General features: G+C 59.5%; 1 protein-coding gene across 3 annotated transcripts in view; it reads right to left on the bottom strand.

The window, feature by feature from the left end:
* Positions 1 to 24,384, bottom strand: part of CDH4 (cadherin 4) — a 445,876-nt gene that overhangs the window by 58,092 nt on the left and 363,400 nt on the right. For all 3 annotated transcript variants that reach the window (XM_079128833.1, XM_079128834.1, XM_079128835.1), the window contains 2 exons: positions 16,209 to 16,364; positions 10,971 to 11,115 (listed from right to left, as the gene is read on the bottom strand). In XM_079128833.1, the coding sequence (XP_078984959.1) occupies positions 10,971 to 11,115; positions 16,209 to 16,364 (301 nt within the window). The remainder of the gene's footprint in view (positions 1 to 10,970; positions 11,116 to 16,208; positions 16,365 to 24,384) is intronic.

Raw genomic sequence — 24,384 nt, 5'->3', positions numbered from 1 at the left:
TCTAGTTAAGTCCTACCAGATAGAAACGCAGGTCTAGTTAAGTCCTACCAGATAGAAACGCAGGTCTAGTTAAGTCCTACCAGATAGAAACGCAGGTCTAGTTAAGTCCTACCAGATAGAAACGCAGGTCTAGTTAAGGAAGATCTGTTAGAATGACCTGAGGTGTTATATCCCATAATAATAACCCTCCAAAGAAAAAGGTGCAGCACATTTAGCCCCAAGTTATCTCTACAACTTCATATACAGTGTGCAGCATTTGATTACTAAGCATACAAGAAGACCAAATAGATACCAAACAGCTCCAGAGGAGAGTCAGGTAATGAAGGAATCAGATGCAAACTTAAAAAAGAAACAGCTTACTATGTTCAGGGAGTTAAAATGATAAGAGGAAATTTTTTTTTTTTTTTTTTTTTTTTGCCAGAGAATTAGTAATTATTAAAAAAAATAGCATGGTAAAACTATATTTGAAGAACAACTGAAATTAAGAACTCGAGTGGGTTTAACAGTAGATTAAATACTACTAAAGAGAGAATTAATTAACTGGAAGATATATCAGAAGAAAATATACAGGCCGAAACAAGACAAAAAAGTGCACAAGAAACATATGAAACTTTAGTAGAACTTTCAAATGTATAGCTGGAGCCCAGAAGGCCAAAAAGAAAGATGGGGCAGGAGAAATATTTGAAGAGAAAATGACTGAAAAAATTTCAAAACCAATTGAAAAACAAGTAATGGATTTAGGAAGCATATATCCTTAAGCAGGATAAATCAAAGAAAATTAAAGTTGGTCACATTTTGGTAAATGGCTAAAAGCCAAAGCCAAAGATAAAAAAATTTAAAGCAACTAGAGATTTTTTTTTTAAAGGGATAAAGACTTTAATGGAGCAATAAGACTTAAATCTGACTTTTCAATAGAAATAAAAGAAGTCAGAAAACAATGGAATGAAAGAAAGTGATGAAAGAAAGTAACAGACATTATTCTTTATTCAGTGAAATCCCCAAACTTTCTAAAATGAAAGTACAATAAAGACACATTTAGACAATCAAAACAGAGATAATTTGTCACCTGGACAAATTTCCTACACTAAAGGAAATACTGAGGGTATTTTTCAAACAGAAGGAAAATGGCCCAGGAGGAGGCTAGAAATGTAGAGCTGTGGAGTTGCCCCCACACTCAAAACCATCCATATGGAGATGGGTATGAGGACGGAGCTGAAGAACTCGGAGCGCTTAAGGCGGAAACAATGGCGCTGCTTACCAAAGTCCACCCACCCTCCTACACAGGCCAGACCTGCAGGCTTCGTTCATGAAGCGCATCCCAGCCTGAGCGTGGCTCTAGCTTTCTGGAAGCTCAGCCTGGATCGGGAAAGCCTGGGTTCATGTGTGGGCAGTGTTTGAAAGGGCCCATGGCTAGGGAAGCCAGGGCTGGAAAGTCACCAGGGTCGGAGGTGGCAGAATGGCCTCCTTCTGTTGGAAGCCCAGAGAGCAGCCACTCCAGCTCTCTGAAGCTGGTGGCTCCCTGTACCCCACGCACCCCTGTCTCACTGGTGAGTGTTCCCCGTGAAGCCTGCAAGGATCACCCTGGCAGACAGGCTGTGCCACTAGTGGGGAGGGTGGCAGGGCTTCTGGAGCGGGTGCGGGAGGGATGGTGGGGGACACAGGGCTGGACTACGCGGAGCAACAGGAGCAGGCTGGGCTTTAAGAGGCATCGATGTTTCTGGCTGGATGGGGACTCAGACTCTTCTAAGCACCTTGGCCGGCTCCCCTGGGCCCATCACTGGGTCCTTCCCACCAGCCCTACCTGCCCAGGGCCCAGGAGCACCCTGGGGCTGCACCTGTGGTGGACTTGGACAGATCATGCAGTGCACAGGTGGAGGCCAGGCCCAGGCCCTGAGCCCGGAACTTTTCTTCTCCGGGCCCTAACGACCAGGTGAGGTAGAGGGACGGCGAGTGGACACAGGCTCCAGGGACCTGGGATCAACCTGCTCAGAAACAGGTCAGCGTGTGCCACCCTGGCACCTGCCTGAGTCCTTCATTTCAAGGAGAAGTCAAACGGGCAGAGGAGCCAGGAGCCCTGCACCCACGGTGCTGTGGGATAGCCTGGCCATACACCACGTGGGCGCCTGCCACCCAGCTTGGGCTCACTCCTCACTTGAGGGCACGCAGGGCCTGGGCTGTCACTGAGAGAGGCCAGGTACACAAGGCCACACGAGAGCCTGCCCCACCAGCCAAGGCTGCCTCCTCCGAGTGGCCTCCTCAGGCCAACCACCCCCTCTGCAGGCGCAGCTGGAGCTTCCAGCAGTGGGCCTCCTGCTTCCAATAAAACTTTATTAACCAAGCCAAGCGGCAGGCAGGGCTTGGCCCACGGTGTGCTGACCCTCACTGAATGCCAAGCTTGGGAGCCAGGTTGGTTTAACAAACACACGGTGAATCTACATAGGGTTTCCATCTTACCACGGCAAGACAGTAAAGAACACCCAGCTCCACTGCTTCATGAAAGGAAGAGCCAACGTCTCGACATGGACATGGTAGGAGGACAGAGTCCAGAGTGCAGGACAGTCCTTGGCATTGGTGGGAATCAGCAGACTGGGGGCTGCTCCTTCACCCTGGGCCTGTGAACTGTAGACCAGGCTCTGCTCATGGGGTCAGGCAAGTGGTCACTGACTGGCAAGGCTTGACCCTGGCCCCCTGTCCTGCCATGCACCTGGCAAGGCCACTCTGGAGACCAGCTGCCAAGTGTGGGGGGCAGTGCTCCAGCAGAGGAAAGCCACAGGACAGCCAGGGTGGAGACACACGGCTCAGGCCACCTGTGGGCTGGCCCTGTGGCACCTTGCTCCTGCCCTCTCTGCACATCGACTGCCCCAGGACCCTGGAGCTTGCGAGGAAGCGCCTGGGCTGTTTGTGGGCATGAGGGGCCCCTGGCTTGTCCACCGCCCCCCACTGCCTTAGCAGCAGGGCCTGGGGAGTCCTCCCCTGACTCCTCAGATGGCCGGCTCCTCCAGTGACTATGTCCTGTTGGATCAGGTCCTTCCCCTCCGCCAATCCCTGTGTCCCTGTCCTGTGAGCTCGAATGGCCCAGGATGGCTGCCCTGGCAGGGGCTCTTGGTGACAAGCCCCACCCTGTGCAGTGCTGATGGCCCTGGCCTGGACCCAGTGTGTCAGTGTGGACGCTGCCTGCGTGAGACTTGAGGTGCTGGTCCTGCCTTCCAGGGCTGATCTTCACTAACCAGAGGCTAACTGGGTACTGACCAGGAGTCCAAGTCTGTCGGCTTTTTGTTGAAAAATAACCATGTCCCTCAAGTTGGACATAAGCGACGCGTCCCCGTTTGGAGGCGCTCCCTCACAGAGAAGAGCTGGCGCCCTCCGCGGTGGCCAGTCCTCAGGACTCGCCGTCCTCAGCAGCGGGTCCGGCCTGGGAGCTGCCCTGATTCAGCCACCCGCCCCACAGTGGGGCGGCTCGTTAGAAGACCCTGCAGTGGGTCGTGGGCCCTGCCCTTGGCCTCAGTGGCGATTCTGCTTTCACCTGTGGGTGCAGGAGCGGGGGGGTGGGCGGCGAGGAGGAGGTCAGTGAGCTCCTGGAAGCCTCCACTTTCCCTGGGCTCGGCTCAGCCCTGCAGACCTTGACAGCAGCGCCCGGCCCAAACAGCCCCACCGGGCGAGCTGGAGCAGAGTCCTTGGGACGCAGGCCGTGCTCGAGAGCGTCCTGGATGGCGGACTGGGTGCACCTCAGGTGGCTGGTTGCCTCCTGCTGGCTCCTCCTGCCCTCCCGAAGAGGGACAGAACCCACCCTGGTCCAAGGTCCGCCACAGGAGCTGCTTGCACGTTTCTGGCTGATTTAAAACATGTGCAGGGTCTAAGTAGCAGCCTTTCTGCTAGACTCAGGGATCTTTTCAGAACCAAACGGCACACTCGATGTTGGTTTCCGTGGCAAACATGGGGCCTGTGCACGGAGGCTGGCTCATGCCCTGCAGCGGGCCAGGAAGGGCATGGGGGCACAGCACCAGGTCCCCCACCGGGACGCAGGCTTCTGCGGAGGCCTGGGCTTCCAGTCTTCACCACAGCTGTCTCTTTGCTCCTCTTCCTTCTTTTGTCAACATTATTGATCAGAGAAATGAAACGAGGTGTGCACACGCGCCGGATGAGCAGAAGCTGCTGAAGCCAGGCAGAGGGGTGCCCGCTGCAATCCCAGGGGCGGGAGGCTGAGGCAGGAGGAGCCCAAGTGAGGCCAGTCTCAGCAGCTTAGCAAGGCCTTGTCTCAAAATAAAATAGAGAAAAGGGCTGGGGGTGCAGCTCAGTGGTTAAGCACCCCTGGGTCCAATCCCCAGGACCAAAATAAATAAATAAGTAAATAAATAAATAGAATAAAACCGTGTTGTTGTAGAGGAAAGAGACCAGAGGGCTGAGGGGCATGTGGTCGACAGCGGTGGGCCTGTGGCCGGTGCAGCCTGGTGTTCCCTTTGTGTCTGTGTCCTCGAGTTTCCCTCCAAGCGTGAGGGTCGCTTGGGCATCAGAAAATAAAGTGTGAGAGGGAGAGAGAAGCCAGGTGACCGAGGCAAATGGGGGATGCGGATTTCAGAGCTAAAATCACTGTCTGGTGTCTAAGAAGAGAGATGGTGACAGCCTGCTGTGCCCTGGGTGGCCCTGGGGCTCAGGTGGATGCTGAGGAGGGAAACTGGCAACGGCCAGCTGCAAGGGGAGCAAGGACTCAGCAGTGTCCCTTCTCCCTGAAAGGCGTAGGGGGAGAGAGCGGTCAGACCTCCTCGGGGCCTGGACAGGAGACGGGGTGGGGCTGTCGTGTGACCAGGGCTGTCCAGGCCCCCTGGTCCCAGTGTGGTCCACCCTCCTGGGGCTTTAGCTGCAGTGCCATCCTCCCTAGGACCGGGGCGGAGTCCAGCAAGGCGTGGGCAGGTGGCGCCCCAAGGCCCTGAGTGCTGCCGGCCTGGTGGTTCCGGGCTGGTGGCCACCTGGCTCCACTGGGCCTCTGTCCTCATGCAGCACGTCCCTTCCTGGAGGACACCGGCCTTGGATTCAGGGTGCACCCTATTGACATCATCTTGACCTGGACCTTTCTAACCACGGGTCTCGATGGCTTTGGGTGACCTCAGAGTCCAGGTGGGGCTCAGCCTGCACGGTTTCTCAGCCTGAACCCAGTCCCGCTGTGCCCTCCCAGCACGGGCTTGGCCTGGCCGCTCCCGCTCCTCTCTGGGAAGCTGGATCTGAAGGTGGTGAAGCTGCTGGGTCCCTCAGGGGGTCTGCAGAGGAGTCAGCTGGGCTCAGTGGGCAGGTCATCTGCTGTTGACCGCAGGGGCCAGTGTGGCCATGCCTTCATCCTGTATCCTGAGCAGCACTGGCCTCAGATGTCTGGGAAGTTGGGAATCTGGCGTCCAGCATCCCCTGCTGACCGCATGCCCAATGTGAGCTCCCAGTCGCCCCACCCTTCAGTGCTGTAGGTCCGCAGAAGCCAGCAAGTGTAGCCGCAGGCCCTAGCAGTGCCTGCGGGGGAAGTGCCCACGCCATCGGCCTCTGTGCCAACCCAGGGTGCTCAGTGGAGAACCAGGCAGAAGCCATCTTTCCAGGGCTTTCTCCAGAGGCCACCTCAGGCTCCCTCTCCTGAAGGACTCTCCCTAACAAAGGGAGCAGTGAGCCAGGCCTGCCTGTGCCCTGTGCTCTGGAGGGGGTGAGCAGCCTCTCACCTGGAAGGTGCAGGACGTCTCTTTATTAACTGTGCTGACAGGTGGGGGGAGCAGAGAACTCCCAGCTCTGCTCTTCCTTGGAATTCATGTACCAGGCTGCCACGCACCTTAAAGGATTAATTTCACAAGCCTTAAATTGCAGTTTAATTTGAAAACTAATTCAGCCTCATAATTGGCTTTCTGCTCAAATCACTGAGGCTAAAGATTTAAGTTCTTAATATTCAGATGACTTTCAAGTATCGGGTGCCATCTGTGCATTAGTCTGTGGCATTAATCTCAGGGGACTTCCACCAACCAGAAATAAAATAAATACATGGGGCCCCTGATAGAATAATCTATGTAACCCAAAACTCTGCCTCGCATCGATGGTGGTCTCTGACTCCATTAGCAGCGTGGGGTCTCTCTGGTATTTAATATTGTGAAATGCCATTACTTTCAGAACTGGTGCTGAGGGCCTGCATCCTGCAGCAAGGGACAGGTGCTGGGCCTCTGCCGCCAGAACACTCCCTGGTGAGGCACCTGTTCTGGGCAACTGAAGAAAGGCCCAGACTCCACCCTGGGTGCCCAGGCCCGGGGATGAAGCAGCGATCCTGACTTCCAGGCAGAGGTGCTGGGGGAGGAGACGTGCCACCCAGGAGAGCCCCTGAGCTCGGGGCCCAAGGCCTTGAGTGATTGGAGTGGCAAGCAGTGCCCGGGCAGCGTCAGTGGCTCGAGGACCCAGAGGACCAACACCTGCCAGCTGTCCCGCCTCAACCCAGGCTGAGCCTCAGAGCATTGATTCCTGAGCCCCCTGGAGCCAGCACTGGGGTGGTCCGTGAGGGGGTGTGTCCTCCAGAGCTGCCCCCCTCTGCTTGGGAACACAGGGTGAAGAAGAAACTGACCTGGTCTCTGTCCTGCCAAGGGGCAGCCTGGTGGAGACACACTGACTAAATGAGTCACCAAATATCAGTGGGGAATGCCAAGGGTGTGGAGAGGCTGCTTGGAATGGGGACCTGGGCAGGGAAGACGTCTCTGCAGCAGTCAGTGTGGCCCAAGGAAGAACAGGGAAGAGCCTTGCAGAGGATGTGGGGTGGGTGCTCCAAGCCCAGCACGTACAAAGGCCCAGTGGCAGGGAGCTTTCCTGCTCCTGGCAGTCTCTGCCTTCTCCAGGTGTGTGCCGGAGCCGTGTGTCAGCACCCGCAGCTTGCAGGCTTCCTGGTTCACTGCACCCCAGGCTTCTTGTGGGTGGGTCCTGCTTCTTATCCTGCCGTCCCCCAGAGTGCCTAGCTCGATCGCCACCTCAGGTAAAGGCACAGCCACACAGCATGCTTTCCTGGGCCCCTGCATGCCGCCCCTCTCCCCTCTCCTTCCTGCCTACTGATGTGGCACCTGGGGGCAGGGCGACCTTGGCCCAGGGCCTGCTAAGGCCCCCTCTCCCCTGCCCTCAGGTGGGTCTTTCCTGGAGGCACACATGCTTCGCCTGGCAAAGCTCTGGGCCCAGAGCTGGTAGTAAGGGTGGCCGGGACAGGCCTGCGGGTCTGAGACAGCAGCTCTGTTTAATGAGCTGTTTGCTCTTGTCAAAAGAGGCCAAGTTGAAGGAGCAGAAGACGGCCCCTTGAAGACCCACGGGTGCCCCCGGGGCCTGCGTGCTGAGTGCAGTTGGGCATGCCCAGAGTGGCAGTGTCCACTTGGGTCAGGACCACCCGTCTCTCCTGCAGGTCTTGGAGGGTCTGAAGACTCCTGATGAAATAAACACCAAGGTCCACCAGGAGGGGTCTGCTCTGGGAAACGTGGCTTTGGGGTCTCACTCCAGGGATAGTGGGGGCCCGCAGGCCCGAGTGGGGGCAGCGTTGGCTGGTAGTGGCCCTGCAGGGCTTCCACCAGGCCCCCTGGACAGATGGCCTCGACCGAGTCTGATGGCTGTGCTCTCCGGCTCCCTCTCCTCTCTGTGTAGAGAGCTCTCGAAGGCTACCTACCGAGCATAAGTGCTGGGTGCTCATGCTCTGTGGCCATGGCTGGGACCTGCGGATGCTGAGCACAGTCAGGAACTGGAGGCCCTGGGGTGGGGCACGTTCTGCACACGTGCACACACACCTGCGGTGCAGGTGATGCTGGAGGCTCAGTGAGGCTGGACGGGGGGCAGCCTCCTGGATGCTGCATGTGCCACAGCCTGCAGGAGCAGCCGCTGGGGCAGCTGCGTGAAGGGCGGATGGGATTTGGCTACACCGTTTCTTACAACTGCATGTGAATCTATGATTCTCTCAAAATGGAACAAGTTTTATAAAAGACGCTTCTTCCAGCAAAATCCTACCCACCCGAACCTGGTGAAGGTGGGTGCTCGGGATGGTGGGAGGGACCCGAGCCTCAGCTGTGGGCTCCCACCCAAGACCCTCAGGGACCCAGGCCCCTGGCCCTCCTCCCCCGGGGCCTCCTGTGCTACTTCAGCTGGACCCTTCAGCTGGACCCTTCCTCTGGGGAGTCTGATTTGGGTCCCCTCTGGTGGACTTGAAGTCACGGCACTTCTCTGTGGAAAACAGATGTATCGATGGCCCAGCAGGACTCTCCTTCCTCAGTCTGAGCTCATGAGGCGCAGGGTTGGTCTGGAGCAGCAGGGTGTGGTGTCGGGGCACCGGAGACAGAGGACGCGCTCTTCCTGTGCAGCACGGGCAAGAAGCTGCCTGAGAGGCAGGTTGGCGATGGACCCAGGGAACCTGCCTGGACTTGCCTGGGACCTGGGAGGAGAGGGCGCCCTCCCGGGGCCTGTGACTGTGAGGCCAGCGTGGCCCTGGAAGACATCCCGAGGGGTGACCCACAGCACAGAGGACAGCAGGTCAAGGACTAGAGTGACAGTCTGGAAAGTTCCATCTCGGCCGTGGGAAACTGCCCCACCTGCAGCTGCCATGACTTGAGCGCGAGGGCCTGAGCACGGCTGTTCCCGCGGGGCCCTGAGGTGGCTCTGCCGGCTGCTCTCTGGGGAGGTGGAAGGGTCGCCACCCGAGCCGCAGGGAGTGCTGCTCTGCCAGAGGGGTGGGGGGTGCCAGGCCGCCTGCCCGCGGGGCAGGTCAGCATCACAGAGGGATTCATGAAGTGAGGGGTGGGCTCTCTGGCCCCGGCCTGGGCCGCTCCCTGCCGTCCCCAGGGGAACCCGGCCCTCTCCAGTGAGTCCATATTTAATCTCCCCGGTTCATTTCCAGCAGCGCTCTCGTCTGAGCCCTTGGCCAGCCTGTCATTCCCGAAGGATGGCTGGCTTCTAGTGGCAGGTTTCCCTCACACACAAAGGTAAGGCCCCAGCACTGTCATTTACCCATGGCAGAGAGGAGGCTGCCGAGGCGGTTTCCAGGTGCCGGGGACTCTGCCGAGGGGCGTGCCCGCCTGCTCTTTTTGGACGGTGCGTCCTCGCCCTTGATGGGCTGAACGGAGGAGGGCGCGCTGGCCTCGGGCGGCAAGGTGCAGCTGGGTCTCAGGCTGCACACTGCGGGGCTGCTTCGAGGACCAAGGCAGCCCGCGGGGTCCCTGGAGCTCTGACAGTCCTGGAGAAGCTCAGGCGTGCGAGGGACAGGGGCGGAGCAGAGCGCGGGCTGGCCAGGATGCAGGGCCGCCGGGCAGGGCCAGCGCTGCACACGCGCCGTCAGCCAGGATCTCCAGGCTTAAAGGCTTATGGGGATTCTGCGGAGTCGAGGTGATTGCGGCTTTTGTTACCCTAATGAGTAAAGCCAGCTACACATTTGGGAAGACTTTCGCTTTTGACTTGTTTTAAAATTAGATGTGGAAAATCTGATTTGTGATGGAGAGGCCAGGAGGATCCTGTCGCCTTTAAATAGGCCTGGGTCCCGGGGGAGCGGCCACCTGCTCCCGGCTGACCGGAGTGCCCCCCTGCTGAGCCGCCTCGCTCCTGGCCCTTCCAGAGCTGACCTTGCCGCCTCTTTCACCTTCTCTGGTGGCCTGTGGCCACTCAGCCCACCCACCGCCTGTCCCTGCCCTTCAAGGGACTGCTAGGGACGAGCTGCCCACGATGCTGCCGTTCCCTCCAGCGACACTGGGCTCACCATGTCTCACCCTTCCCAAAGACAACCGATCCAAGGTGCGTGCTTGTTGGGACAGTGGCCCCAGGGACAGAGCCATGACAATGCCCCTTCCCGCCCCGGTGACACGTGGACCCCTCCTCGGGACCGGCTGAGCAGGGGGTGCTTCTAGAGCCAGCCCCACCCGTCCGTGCACCTGGACGTCATTGCGGAAATGGCCACAGGCTTCCCCAGAGCCCAGAGCCCACCCTGCCTGGGGCCCTGCCGGAGAGCAGGGTGGCGCGGCCAGCTGAGACGCAGGACACCCAGGAAACCGAGGTGCGGCTCAAGAGAAACTTCTAAATGTAAGTTCGCCCTGAAGTTGCTTGGGACATGTGCATGTGGAACATGCCTCCCTGCAGAGTGCCCAGCTCCCGGGTGTCCTGAGCTTTGGTGGCCATGTCCACCGAGCCCTTCTTAGTGGCCTCGTCTGCCCCTGCCCAACACAAGGCTATTCTCACAGAGGACCCTCCTGCCCCCAGGAGACAGCAGAGTGGAGGCTGGTCTTTCCCAACAGAATCCACCGGCAAGTTCCCTGGGATCTGCTGCTGCCTGTGGGCCACACGCCATCGGGCAGGGGCCAGGGTGCCCCTGGTTTCTGACCCCCTTACCCACTGGCTCCACCCCCTTGGCCTCAAGGCCCCACACTGCTGCCGGGGAGGGACGCCTACTTCCTGGTAGTCACAGGACACATGCTTAGCAAGCGCCTGTGGCACATGACCAAGCCGTAGCCATCAGTCGTGCTACACGGGAGTCTGAGGAGGGACAGGCTCTTGGGTCAGCTCGGGGGGACAGAGGGCCCTGCACATGGGCTCACCTCCGGGAGCTCGGGAGCCGGGCTGTTTCCATTGTGTGGCACCAAACCCAACGTGGAGCCCACAGGACCTCCAGTGTGGGATTTGGCCTCCAGCCTTGCTTCCTGCCCAGGGCCTATGCATGAGCTCCCTCCTCCCTGCGTGCCAGTTGCCGGCCCCCTGTGCCCTGCAGAGGGGCCTTCCTGTTGACAGTGTCCCCGTGAGGCCACACCCGGCTTCCTCCCAAGCGCACGTCACGGTGGCTCACGGTGCTGCCACACCTTGATCTGCACCCTGCTGGACCTGCTGGTCCGAGGGCAGGGCTGTGAACCTGCTCTGTGCGTCCCTGGCGCCCTCGCAGCGCGAGGCCCTGAAGACCCGCCCCAGGGCCTGCCAAGCCCCGGGCCCAGCCTTGGGCGGCTCGTGTCCCGACGGCCGCTCACCTGGCTTGGAGCCCTCGTCCACCGAGCCGTTGTAGACCTGGTTGAGGAACTCTGGGCGGTTGTCGTTCATGTCGATGACGTAGATGTACAGGTCGATGGGGTTCTCCACCTTGTTGCCGTTCATGTCCACGGCGTGGGCTCGCAACTGGGGGAACACAGACAGGTCAGAGCCACAGCCGCCTCTGGCACCCCTGCCCTGCCCAGGGCAGTTCCCTGTGGACCACAGCACTGAGGAGGAACAACAGCAGGGGCAGCTGGCAGGGGTCAGTGGGCTTTGGATAGATCCAGAAACTTCTCCGACTCCCCGTTCTCTCCTCTGTGCAAATGGGGGCCATGAGAGCAAGAGACAGGTAGGTCCAGTCTCTGCTGTCCGAGACCACCCAAGACCTCCTGGTCTTCTCAGGTGTCCCCAGGAGCCTGGGGTGGGGAGGAACCCTGAGGTGGGAGTTCATGTCCACCTGCAGTGGCCACAGGAAGGTCACTTGTGCCCGATGGAATAAGGGGCTTTGTGACCGCCCCGAGGGTTGGCCCTGGGGAGGCCCAGAGCACAGAGAGGACCCCGTGAGGTCTGTGGGTAAGTGGTTTGGGAGGCTGGACGGGGCTTACCCCACATGCTCCTGCCTGCTGTGTCCATTCTAGGGTCTTGAGGGGAGGGCCTGGCCAGCCCCCTGAGTCCCCAAGGTCTGGACCTGTTCATTCGCTCACTCAGCGAATGCCTGGCATGGCTGGACCTTAGATGTGGCTGCCTCTGCACCTCTCCTCAGATGGGAGAGTGCACCAGGGAAGGGAAGAAGCCATCTATCGCTGGGTAAGGCCAGCTGCCCCGGCCTGGGAGGGTACACGTGACCCCTCAGGGGAGGGGCACCAGCTGAGACTGAGAGAAAGAATAGGGACCAGGACACAGGCCGGCAGGGTCTTCAGGCAGGGGAGGGGCTGGTGGGGCCAACAGGACCGAGATTTCAGGGGAAGAACCAGCCCTTGGGGGCAGAAGCCGTCAGCCCAGCTATCCCCACGCCAGAGCCATGATGGTCACAGGTGGTGACTCGACTCACATCTCTGCTGGGAGTGAGTCCCCCCTGCCCTCGGACACAGAAGGGAGGAGTGGCACCATGCCGATGGGGCCAGGAGAAGCACCTGTGGGGGCCTCCCCTGCCTGGGGACCAGAGGAGGCGTGTCCCCTGCCTGCAAAGGAAGTGCCAGGGCCCATGGCGGCCGCGGGGGCTCCTGTGTTTGTTGGGGTTCCACGGGCCGGGTGGTTTCACCCTCTCAGCTGTGTGTCGGACGATGGAGAGGCTGCTTTACCAGGAGCAGGTGCCCAGGCGTCTGCAGGTGGCCCTGCCGGGTGGTGGCACACAGCACTCCGTGCCGTGTTTGGAGATCTTTTTTTAAAAAATGTTTTCCTTTAGTTGTAGGTGGACACAATACCTTTGTTTTATTATTCATTTCTACGCGGTGCTGAGAATCAAACCCAGGGCCTCACACGTGCCAGGCAAGCGCTCTGCACTGAGCTGCAACCCAGCCCATGTTCAGAAATCTTGAAGCGTCTCTGGGTTGTGTCCTCAACAGAGGACGCTTGGAATGCCGAAGCGTGGGCTTGGTCGTGCTGTGGGGGAAGGTGCTGGGGGTGTGCGCCTGTTGGTGGACGGCCTCGCAGCCCCTGTGAAAGCCGGTTCTCTCCCCTTTGGTCACCCCTTCTCACAATTTGACGAGTGGGTTCCTCCAGGGCCACAGAACCCTGAACAGCCCGTGGGGCTTGAAGGCCGCCTTGGTGGGCTCTTTGGTGACCTTCTTCATCATGGCAGACGCCTCAGCCCACCTCCCTGTTCGCAAGGTTCCACGAGACGGGCATTACCTCCATCCCTGTTCTGCAGACGGGTGGCCCAGGCCAGAATGTTCAGGAAACTGGCCCAAGAAGACAGCACGTGGCAGGATTCAGTGTGTCCTCCTCATGGAACCCTTAAGTGACTCTCGTAGCTCATCATTTTGCAAAACAAACATTTGAATGTTTACATGCTGGTTTGCTGAGGTGACGGGTGTCCACAAGTCACCAGCACATTCTCCAACTAGGGACCCAGTCACGCTTCCCTTGTCAGCTGAAGGAAGCAGGTGGAAATGGAGCAGGGTTCAAGGGCTCTGTGGGGTAGAGACTCCACGGGGGCTTCATGGGTGTCAGGTGCTGGTCCCAGAAGTGGATGATGTGACCCCGCCTGCGGGGCTGGGTTATGTTGCTTGGCATAGTTGACCTGGAGGCTGGGTAGCTTGACCTGTCTTCCACATGGGCCTTCTCGGCTGACCTGGTAGCCGGAGGGGACAGCAGGAGGCCTTCACTGTTGATGGGTGGAAGTGCAGGCCCGTGGGCCAAGCAAGGCATGGGTGCTTTGGAGGTGAGAGTGACCCAGGTGAACAGCCAGCAAGGACCTCGGGACGTCAGTCCTGCAACCCCAGGACTGGGAATCTGCCAAAGGAGCCGTGATGCACGATCTCCTCAAGTCCCCAGAGTGTCCAGGTTGGCTGGCCTGCTGACTTTGGCCTCTTGAGACCCTGAGCAGAAACGCTAGCCAGGCCCACCCTGCATCTCACCTGGTTTTGAGCACCAAGTGGTGCTAACGTGTTGCACAGCACAGAGAAATGGCACCCCTCCTGCCTGCCTGCTCGGAGCCCTGACGGGCAACCAAGCCCTCCCAGGGGTGGGAATCCAGGGGTCCACTGGCGTCCCACAAGGAGGGCCATGCCCCCAGCGGAGCCTCCTTCTCTGTGGTACGCAGAGTCAAGGCTCAAAGGGACTCGAGGTTTTAACCCAGAATTCGGCAAATGGATCTAGCTGCTTCAGGTTGGGCCATAATTTCCTGCTGACCTGCTGTCCCCACAGTGGACGGAGGAGGATGGGCTCTGTGGCCAGGGCAGCCCTGCTTGGCCTCTGCTCAGTATTCCTCACTGAGGAAGGAGATGAGGACAGGCAATCCCGAGATGCTTGCTCGTGTCGGAGGCTCCGCTGGCGTAAGCCCTGAACCTTCAGGGCTGTGGTGGGAAGCGGGGGGGTGATGTTGGCAGGTCCCCGACACCATGCCCACTGTGGGCAGCCTCCTTAGGCTTAGGGTGATCGCTTCCTGCTGCTCAGCTGGCGGAATGTCACAACCGGTGGACTGTCTCCCTGTTCTATGGACGTGCCGAGGCAGCTGAGGTGGGCCATGGCCACGAGGAGCATACGGAGCCCCAGCCACTGAGGCCAGGTGTCCTCCCCAGCCTGGCCCAGGGCAGTGGGAGGAGCCCACTGCACACGTGGGAGGAGGCGTGGAGGAGGCCCTGGCAGGCCACGGGAGCCGAGGACCCTCGGGCGCAGACTCAGCCACTCACCCCGTCCTCCTCCGGGAGGACCACCCTGCTTACAGGGTCTTCAGCGTCAGGGTTTTGCCCTTGGTGAGGACGCGCACAGACCGCTCTGGACACAGAGTGGCCCCGGGGAGTGCCCAGAGCCCCTCCCTCGCTCTTCTCCTCTGGGCAGGGCCCGCGGGTACCCCTGCTCCCTGGAGGTGGCGCCACCCTAATGCCACCTGAAGGGCGTGGGCGTGCAGAGCCAGCTCCAGGCCCGAGACCTGAGGCCACATAGCACTCTGCTCAGAAGGGCCCGCGTGAGGCGCAACACGATGCTCTGATCTCAGCCCCTTGAAATTCTCGATTGATTCTGGACGAGGGGCCTGCGGTCCACTTTTCAGCACGTGGGATGTGTAGCTGTCCTGGACACAGAGGAGCAGAGCAAGGTCCCGCCCTGCTCTCCCCTGGGGCCACACCAGCAGAGGCTGCAGTCCTGAGCCCGGCCTCGTCGGTGGCTTTCTCTCAGTGGGAAGCTTCTCGGGATGTAGAAGACAGCCCGAGAAGACGCCGGGCTGCAGCTGGACACGCCTCGCAGGAACACCAGCCTCACCAGTGGCCCTGCCAAGAGCTACCGCCTCCCAAAAGCCACTCAAGCAATTTTGGAGACACGTGACTGACAAGAACCTCAGCTCAAATCAAAGAGCTGCGATTGGGGCCTGGCGTCAAGGCCTCCGGGAGAAGAGTTGGAAAGAGAGGGACTTCTCAGGCCAAGGAGCTTTCTCTTAGAGACCACGATAATTAAAAATTAATCTGCTAATCTTGGAAAAGGTGAATTTAATCAGTAGCGGCCTCCTCATTGACCCGTGTGGAGGCAAAGTGCCGCGATAGCTGGCCAGCTTCTGAGGGGGCCACCAGTCGGGCAGAGATGGCGGGCGAGCGGAGACCTGAGCCACACACAGCGGGCTGCGGGTGGGTGGAGGGCTGCAGGGGCCGGAGTCCTGTTCACCAGGGGCAGGACTGCACCTGTTTCCTCCCCACTCGGTGAACGGTCAGCAGGCCCCCAGGCCTGGCGGAGCACCCTCTAGACTGGGCACAGCCCCCAATGAGTGTGTTCTGAGAGGGCTGTGTGCACTGGGGGTGGAGGTCAGCAGGGGAGGACAGGGTGAGGGAACGGAGCACGCGTGGTGTCTGCCTGAGCACGACGTCCACGTGAGCCTGTGGAGTTGAGAGGGCCAGGAGACGGGCGCTTCTTTTCTCCAGGGTGACCTCAGAGTGGCCCTGGAGCCTCAGCAGTGAGCAGAACCTTCCCTCTTGCTCAGAAGGACACAGTGGCTTCCTCCAGATGCCCTGGTTCCCAGGGAAATCTCTTTCTCCACCAGCTAATAAGACCGTCCTTCCCCTTTACCTCCTCTCCCTGACCCTAGCCACCACTGTCCAAGAGGCAGCGTCAGAGATGTGCCTCCTGGGCCAGGTGCAGAGGTGTCCTGTCGCCCCCTGGAGACTCTGGGGCACCGTCCTTCTCAGGGGCTCCAGGCCGAGGAGGACTCGGGGCCTCTCCCTCTCAGCACTATGCAAGCTCCCCGCAGCAGCACCCGTCGGCTCCAGTCATCTCTCCATCCCAGCACCCGGCCCTGGGCTGGCACATGAAGCCTGAGTGGATGGACAGCTGGATGGATGGTGGGGTGTGGACGGATGGATAAGCAGACGGGTGCACGGAGGATGGGCGGGTGGCGGGTGAGTGGATGGGCAGACACACACATGGATGGCTGGACGGCTGGGCGGCTGGATGAGGGGCAGGTAGCTGTGTGTATAAGTGAACAAAGTCCAGGGACGAGGTTTCTCTTGGAAGCTGCCGTGTCTGATTCCAGTGAACTGGACATCAGGTGCTGTGAGCCCGACTCTGGTCCACCCTCCCTGGCTACTCACGTGGTAAGAGGCTCGCTCCTCCCGGTCCATGGGCCTGGTGACGTACATGCGGCCAGACATGGAGTCGATGCTGAAGACCTCCGTGGGGGGCTGGTCGGCGCCCACGCCGGTGACGCTGTACCGAATGGGGATGTCGTTGTCTTTGTCTGACCGGATCTGGAAGGGAGGAAGCAGGAGGCGTCAGCCTGTCGGGGACAGGGCTGTCCCCCACACAGCCACACCCGAGGGTCTTGTGCTTGATGAATTTTGAGGTGCACTGGGGACCATGCGGATCTTCCATCTTCTCTGGGGACAGGAAGGACAGTCAGTGGTTAGCGTGTCCTGTGGCCCCTCAGGTCACGGGGAGGTACAAAGTGCAGCACTCCCAGGTCGGCGTCTGCACGGGGACTGGGGAGATCTACTCGGGTTGGTTCGAAGACCTGAACGTCTGCCATCAAATCAAGGAGACCGAGCTGAGAACAGAGCAAGCTCCACCTGGGTGTGCAGAGGCTTCTGGGAGCCCTTGCTCCTTGGATGGAGGCACTGGAGGAAAGGGCCCGGCCTCCATCACAGGGGGCTGCCAGAAGGTGGCCGTGAGCAGTGCTTGGGAACAGGAGCGGAGCACGGAGAGCCTTGTCACTGTGACCTCAGAGCTGCGACAGCACAAGACCTCACTCAGAGAGCTCATCCTGCCAAACTGCAGCTTCGTGGGGCCTGGGCCCCAGCGCCAAGGCCCAGACGAGACCTGGAAAGAGCTCAGGCAGGCACCAGGGCCTGTGTGTGCCCGGTGTGGCCATTTTATTTGTGACCAGATCAGTGGGCAAACAGAAATCTTTGGGAAGCAGAAAGGATAACTGCATTATTAAGAACTGCTTGTCTCTCACCAGCAGCAGCCAAATATCTGTGGAGTGGAGGGACAGGGGCTCGCGCCCAGCCCTGGGCGGAGGGAGGCACCTCGCCGCCTGGGGCACCGAGAGCCGTGGTCCATGAGGTGGCACCTGCAGACTTGCACTCAAGCTCAGCGACAGCTTAGGAAAACACAGCTTCTAAAGAAAGCCAGGCTCATGGGGCCTCCACGGTAGTTTAGGATGAAATGGGCCATAGGGAAAATCTCACAGATATTCTGCAAGACAAAATCGACCATGACCTTTTATTGAAACGCTAAAATTAAAATTTAGTGGTAGAACTAAAAAAGAAGACCTTTTGTACATTTAGAATATGTTCTGAAAGAGCCACCAGGTCAAGTAGGAATCACAAGTGCTGTTTAAAAATATTTATGATGCTCAACAACACAACCAGGAGGCTACGGCGGGGTGAGAGGCAGAGACTGCGCGCAGCAAACGCACACGCTCAAACACACTCGCACTTCAAACAGAACTGAGGGGGCGAAGGGAGGACGTGTGAGGCGGCAGAGGAAGGCACCCAAAGCGGGGAGCCGGAGCTCCTCCAGATCGGCAGGATGGTGGCGTCTGACCCTGAAGACAGCAGGTCGGGAGCCATCCTTGGGGGGTGTTTGCGGAAACCTTTAGCAAACTTACAACTTTTTTTGGGGTACCAGGGACTGAACTCAGGGTTGCTTCACCCCTGAGCCACACCCCCAGCCCTTTTTAGTTTGAGACAGGGCCTTGTTAAGTTCCTTTGGGCTTCATTAAGTTGCTGAGGTTGGTCTTGAACTTGCCATCCTCCTGCCTCAGCCTCCCCAGTTGCTAGGATCACAGGCCTGAGCCACCAAGCCTGGCACCTTTGGTAAATTTAAGAGGGGGAAAAAAAGAGGTTTTTAACATCCTGTTCTTTATATGTTACGCTACCCCAGCTGAGAGGCTCGGTGACACTGACTGTGGCTGTGACTAGTTTGGAGACAATAGAGAGTGGACTGGGGAAGGGGTGGAGGGAGGCGGCAGCCCTCCTTGTCTGTAGGAAGCCCTCTGCCTGGGGGTGGCTGAAGCTGTGACAGCAGAGGAGGAGAGACAAACAGCCCTCTGGGTCTTACCCAGGACAGGCTGTCCCTCCAGGGGGCGAGTCACATTGCTGCCAGCCAACCCCAAGTGTGGTGGGCATGACCCCCAGAGGGCACCAGCCCCTCACCTCGCACGAGCAGGGGTTCCAGCCGCACCTCTGCAGTAAGGGGTCAAGCACAGGGGCCTCCACGGAGGCCAGAGAAGAGTTTTATGATGCTCTTTCCTGTTCAAGGTGTTCCCCAAACCGCAAGTCACACCCCAGGAACCCAGTCCTTAGAAAGCTCAGCCTGAGAAGGCAGACCTCCCAGGAGCCCGTGCACTGCTCCTGCCACCCCCACCCTGGAGCGGCACCAGCCATGGCGATAGGAAGCAGACACCGTCACCTGTGAGTGGGAAGGAGACGAGGTTTCCTCACACAGGCCTGCGGGTCCCTGTGCGTCTGGGAGGTGGCGGGTGGGACTAGGTGCTGCGTGTGCTGCACACGGCACTCTCCTGCTTGTGCACACAGCACCCAGGTTTCGAGGAACCCGCTGGGGCCCGCTGCACCTCCTCAACCACCGCCAGGCATGTGCTGGTCAGGCTTCAGGGAAAGGGACCAGAGAGGAAGGCCCGTCCCATGGGCAGCAGGGACACATGTGCCGGAGATGCCCGGCTTCCAGGTATGAGCGCCTGGGCTCCGTGTCCACGGGCCTGGGCATTGCCGGCAGAGACTCCGGCCAGCCTGAACGACCCCCTCCTCTGCAGGGGCCATGGGGTAGTGCCCCTCAGAGGCACCCTGGCAGAGGCACAGTGTCCCCCTGGTCCTCTGTGGGCAGGACCCGAGCGGAGTCTCACAAAGCCTTGGCCACCAGGCGAGGCGGGATGGGAGGGAACCCTCCTCCCTCTGGCCTGTGTGACTGTGCTCCATGCTGGCAGAAGGCGGAGACCAGCCCACAGAGCGGGGAGGAGCCGTTGCCTCACGGGCTGCAGCGGGGGCGCCGGAGGCCTGCGTGGACTGGCTTGGGACGCAGACACAGCAGGGCCTGGGGTCTGCTGCCGAGTCGCCCTGGACCCCAGGGACATGCCAGCCGGGGGAACCTCCAGAGTCAGGCAGGGCGTGGACGTGAAGGTCGCCAGCAGCCATGGAGGATGGCACCGGCTCATGGAGTTGCTCCTGCCACGTCCTTCAGGCTGAGCTCCCATCTTTCACGGGAATTTAATTACAGAACTGCTGAAAAGATCCCGCCACGTACTTAAAGATTTTATTCTTGAAAAGAAATCTCATTATGTTTTGACCACTGGGCCGCATTTTCTTAATTCTTCAGGGCTGCTCGGCGGTGCCTTCTGAAATTCACGGGCAGTGGGCTGCTGTGGGCCAGGCGTCTGTCCGAGGCTCTGGGCAAGGGCTCTGGAAACGCTCAGAACTCTCCACGGGGCACCACGTTAGGAAGAAATACTGTGCAATGAATTCACTAGATCAGGGGGAGCGCGTTCCCCTTGATTTGTGTCTGGAAACATCACAGGAGCCCGTGGCGGGCCGGGAAGGAGGAGCCAGGCAGTCATTTCCAGCACACTCTGGCTTTATGGTGCCTCCGAGAATCAGCCTCTTTGCATTTGTTATTAAAGGACAGAACAGATGGTGAAAGGTTAGTTTAAAGTGATGTCTGCATTAAAATAACTTACGGCGCCGCAATCCTGCTCGCCCAGGGACTTTTGCGAGGCCGGTTCTGTCCTTGGGAAAGGCTGGTGGGGAACTTCTGGCAGGACCAGCCTGAGCAGGATCAGTTGCCGGGCTCCACCTGAGGCTGAAGCTGAGCAGACCCCACGTGTGGCCCTGTGCTGTGACCAGCGGGCTCATTGCCTGAGCATGCCGGGGGCGCGGGCTGCAGGCAGGAGTCGCATCTGGTTTCCACTAGAGACCCTCACCTCTGGGGAGAGACCCTTGACCTCCATCGTGGGGCCAGAAGGGTAGCAGGACCACACGGCCCTGCCCGGCATATCATCTGCCACTGCTAGAGCTGTCTCCCAAGGGGACACCCTCCAGTGACAAACATGCAGAGGGTGTGGGGACGGGGCAGGGAGCAACTCAGAGGGAGTCAGATCCACCCTCAGCTATTTGCTCTTGTACATTGCCCTGCACAGTTCCTGGGCACACGGAAGCACACCGCACACACAGAGCACATGCACACACAGTCCCACTCATGCACACACAGACCCACACATGCACACACAGATGCACACATGCACACACAGACCCACACATGCACACAGACCCACACAGATACACACAGACCCACACATGCACACAGACCTACACATGCACACACAAACACGCACACACAAGCATACACAAACACAGCACACACACCATATGCACACAAACACGCCACATGCACACACAAGCACAGTACACAGGCAAATAAATACAAACACACAACACACTTCACAGAAACACATGCAAATACTCACAAATATGCATACGCAGACACACACAGACACCAAAAACAACAGGTAAACACACGCAAACACACAAGTGCACTCCCACACGTGTGTGCCCCACCACCGGCCCCCTCCCTGCCCCCTCCCTGGCACCGCCTCCTGGAGAATTAACAGCCCATGGCTGGCAGCTGTGCCATCAGCTGCCTCCCTGGGTCCTGCATTTCAAAACGATGCTCTCACACTCCTGGGGTCAAGTTCTCCCCCCAGGGTGTCCCTCCTGTGAGGACTTCGGGGCCTGCTCCCTGCTCTGCATTAAACCTGAGGTCCCAGGAAAACAGTGTGTGAACACTCGGTTCTGTCACTTGTTGGACCCTCGAGTGGCCTGCGGGAGCCCTGAGCCCAGGCAGCAGGGCCGCCTCCTCCTGATGCCAGCTCAGGCAGGCAGCTTTTTCCTTGGCCCCGGCTGAGAAAGGCAATTTTGTCTGGAGCCCTGACTCTCGCGGGAGCCCAGAGGTAAGATGCGGGTTGCTCCTAGATACATTTGCAGCTTCCCAGAGCTCAGCCGGGTCTCATGTGACGCCTGCGCTTGACTCTCATGCTGCTTGTTTTCCCAGGCTTCTGTGTCTGCACTCTTGCTCCACATAGAGGGCTCCCTCCTCCTGCCTCCCTCTGCCCCTCGGGCCTTCCCTTCATTTCTGAGCACTGAGGATGCCCCACGGCTGCTCTGGGCCCTGGGCACACAACAGGGTGGTCTGCCCCAAGAGCGGCCCGCCCAGCCCAACACCGTGGGCTCAGCTGGTGCCTGGTGACTACTGGATGAATAAATGAATCAAGGAGGCAAGGTCCAGGGACAGGGTGGACAGATAGCCACTGGGTCACCACCACTGTGCTGCAGGCGGAGGGAGGGTTTTGGAGGAGCCGTGGCCTGGAGGCTCGGAGGACGAGAAAGGGGCAGTGTCGTGTGCAGGCGGTGAGAGCAGGCTGCCCAGCCCAGGCTCGGCATGCTGGGGTGCAGGGGCCAGGCCGGCGGGTGGGTGTCACCCGCAGCTTCCAGGCCCTGCTCTGCATCCTTCATCTTGGGGCTCTTTGCTCAGGTGCTGTTTCCAGCTGACTGTCCTCACCAGGCCTCGCAGCACAGCTGTTAGCTCTGGCACCAGCATGGGGGTCCCGAACGGGAGGGGCCAGGAACCTCTGCCGCAGCCCTGGAGTGCCCCATAGGACCACCAAACCCGAGTGTTAGCCCACGGCCACCATGCGCAGCCCGCTGTGCCGCTGGAGACTCGGAGGCCCGGAGAGGAAGCCTAGGTGTCCACAGCTAACCAGGGATCAGGGGTCCAGTTTCCTCCGTGGCACGGCGCCTGCCCAGGGGCCTCTAACAGCAGAAAGCAGCGCCTACCGTTCAGATGGGAGGACAGCCTGGTCTTGGAGCCTCCTCAGGGTCTCTCTCACTGCAGCCAGCTCTGCAGAACCGGCCTGGGGTGTGTGCGCTGGGATTTGGGAAGCCCCAGGTTTGAAGTCACCCTACCTCTGTCTACATTTCTGGGTAGAGCTTCACTTAATTGCTTTGGAAAGTGAGCATGAAATTGTAACCCTGTCTTCAGTGAGACACTTGGGAGTTTGCGGCAAAGCTTAATCTCAAAGCCTTTGCCACAGCACCCGGCTGGCAGCAGATTCAGCAGTGTTAGAACTTCTCGTCAAATTAATGGGACGGACTGGGCCCAGTGACTGTTTTCACTTACCCCCCTCAACTCTTCCTGAATCACGGAACATTACTTGAAGGGGCTCAAAGACGTTTGCATGTCTTGCATTTTATGAAATGTTTTCCAGGCACGATGAAATTCAGCCTCCAGCTATTTTCAGTTAGGTTCTTGTAACGAGTAGAAATCCTGGAACGCGCAGCGAAGAGGCGCTTGCTCTGTGGGATCCTCTGACGTCGACTCTATCACGTGCCACGACTCACAGTTACTTTGCATTTTACAAATTAGGAAAAGTCCTCAAAGTCATATGAACACCAATGAAAGCCATGAACGTGCTTTTATGAGCTCTGCCTGGCGGGTAGGAGTGAGCTGGCCACCTCTTGAGGGTGGCCTCAGGCTGTGCCCTGTGAACAAAGCTCAGCCTACTTGGTGGGGCTGCAGCGGACTCGACCACAGAGCCACCATGGGGCGGTGCCCCTGCCTGCCCTGCTGGGAGCAAGGGGCTAATATCCTTTTGGGGGTCAGTGTGGGGGACACAGTAAGGCCCCTGCCTTCCCTCGCCACAGGGCCAGCAATGTCTGTCTCCAAGAGGACTTGGGTCATGGCAAGTGTGGCCGGTGGCTTCCTGGCAGTGCCATCTCCCTGCTGGTGGTAGGAAGGGGGTGTGGGGAAGGGACAGGACTGGCAGAAGAGGTGCCGCCCCAGACCACGAACGCCTGAAGCCCTCCTGCCAGGGCAGACGCTGGGGACGCTAGGGGCACTCGGGACCCGGAGGGAAAGTCCCTTCAGGCTGGAGGTCGGGGTGCCCAGTGGCCTGGGTCCTGGGGAGGTGGAGGCGGGGGCTGCCTGTGAGCCTGCTGAGATGCCCGCTGGGCTGGGGATCAGGGTTGAGTGGGCACAGTGCCCAACTGCCAGGCGGAGGACAGCAACAAGGGAAGCCGATGGAGGCTGAGACCACCCCGGGGTGCTCAGGGTCACGCTGGGGGCGCGGAGGGCGCTCTGTCCTGCAGTCCCTGCAGCCGCTTGGGTGAGGCCCCGCTGCTCTGGAGGGTCCTGGGGGTAGGAGCCCTTCCCAGAGAGGAGCTGCTGCCTGCTCCCTGGCTTGAGGGAGGAAGACCTGCTTCCTGCTTCCTGGGAGTCGCCCTCAAGTTTCTGCACCGTCGTGAGCCGTCAACTTAACCTAAAGTGGCTGCTTCTCAAGTGGAATCAGCTGGGCCCAGAGGTCAGCTGGCCACAGCCACCACCCGGAATCCACCACGGCCACTTATCCTTTTAATTGACATTTCCCTCGCTGCTTCACCCTCTGTTGGGGCCTTGCCTGTTCCTGGCCGTCTGTGCCATGTCCCAGTCTGCACGCATCCCTGCCCTGCCCCCAGGCTTGGAGGTGTCCAGCTGCAGCTGGGCCAACCCACTGCAGCACACCATAGGTGCCCAAGAAATGCCCAGCCCATGGGGACCCAGGGCCCCTCTGTCGGGCTCCGGCATCTCAGTCCCATCCTCTCTGGCGTTTCTGGCCATTTCCTTCTTGGGCCTGAGACCCGAGCCCCATCTCCAGACTCCAGGCCCCCCTAAGAGCCAGGCCCTGGCTTCCTGAGTGGTCCCCAGGGGTCCACAGGCCTTCCACTCACCAGAGCTCAGCAGGCTGGCGTCCTGCGCCGGCTGATTCTCTGCAGGGTCACCTGAGCACTCTCAGGTTTTAGCAGCCTCGCTGGCCTCGGCCCGCCAGATGCCAGCACACCGAGTGCCACCTGTGGCAGCCACATTGTGTCTCCTGGGTACAGAGCTACCTGGCTGGGAACCTCCGATTCAGCCCATTACCAGGGTGCCCTGTCTTCTGAGGGTGTCCTGACCCTTGCTCTCTTGGTTCTGTCTGAAGAGGACCAAGGGCCCAGCGGTGCCTCCTCCTATCCACCTGGGGACACGATGAGAGGGAGAAGTGGAGCCCCAGGGAGCTGCAGCACTGCAGGCCCCTGCAGGAGCCGCCTGAGCTGGGTCAGGTCGGCTCCTGCACCGGGAGGTGCTGGCTGTTTCCTGGCTCCACGGAGGATGACAACACAGACGCGCAGCCCCGCCTGCTTGCGGGAGCCCAGAGGCAGGAGGCCCTGCCCCTGCCCACTGCCCCTG

The sequence above is a fragment of the Sciurus vulgaris genome (assembly GCF_902686455.1).
Source record: "Sciurus vulgaris genome assembly, chromosome: 2".
NCBI lineage: Eukaryota > Metazoa > Chordata > Mammalia > Rodentia > Sciuridae > Sciurus > Sciurus vulgaris.
This window is presented reverse-complemented; position numbering and strand designations above follow the sequence as displayed.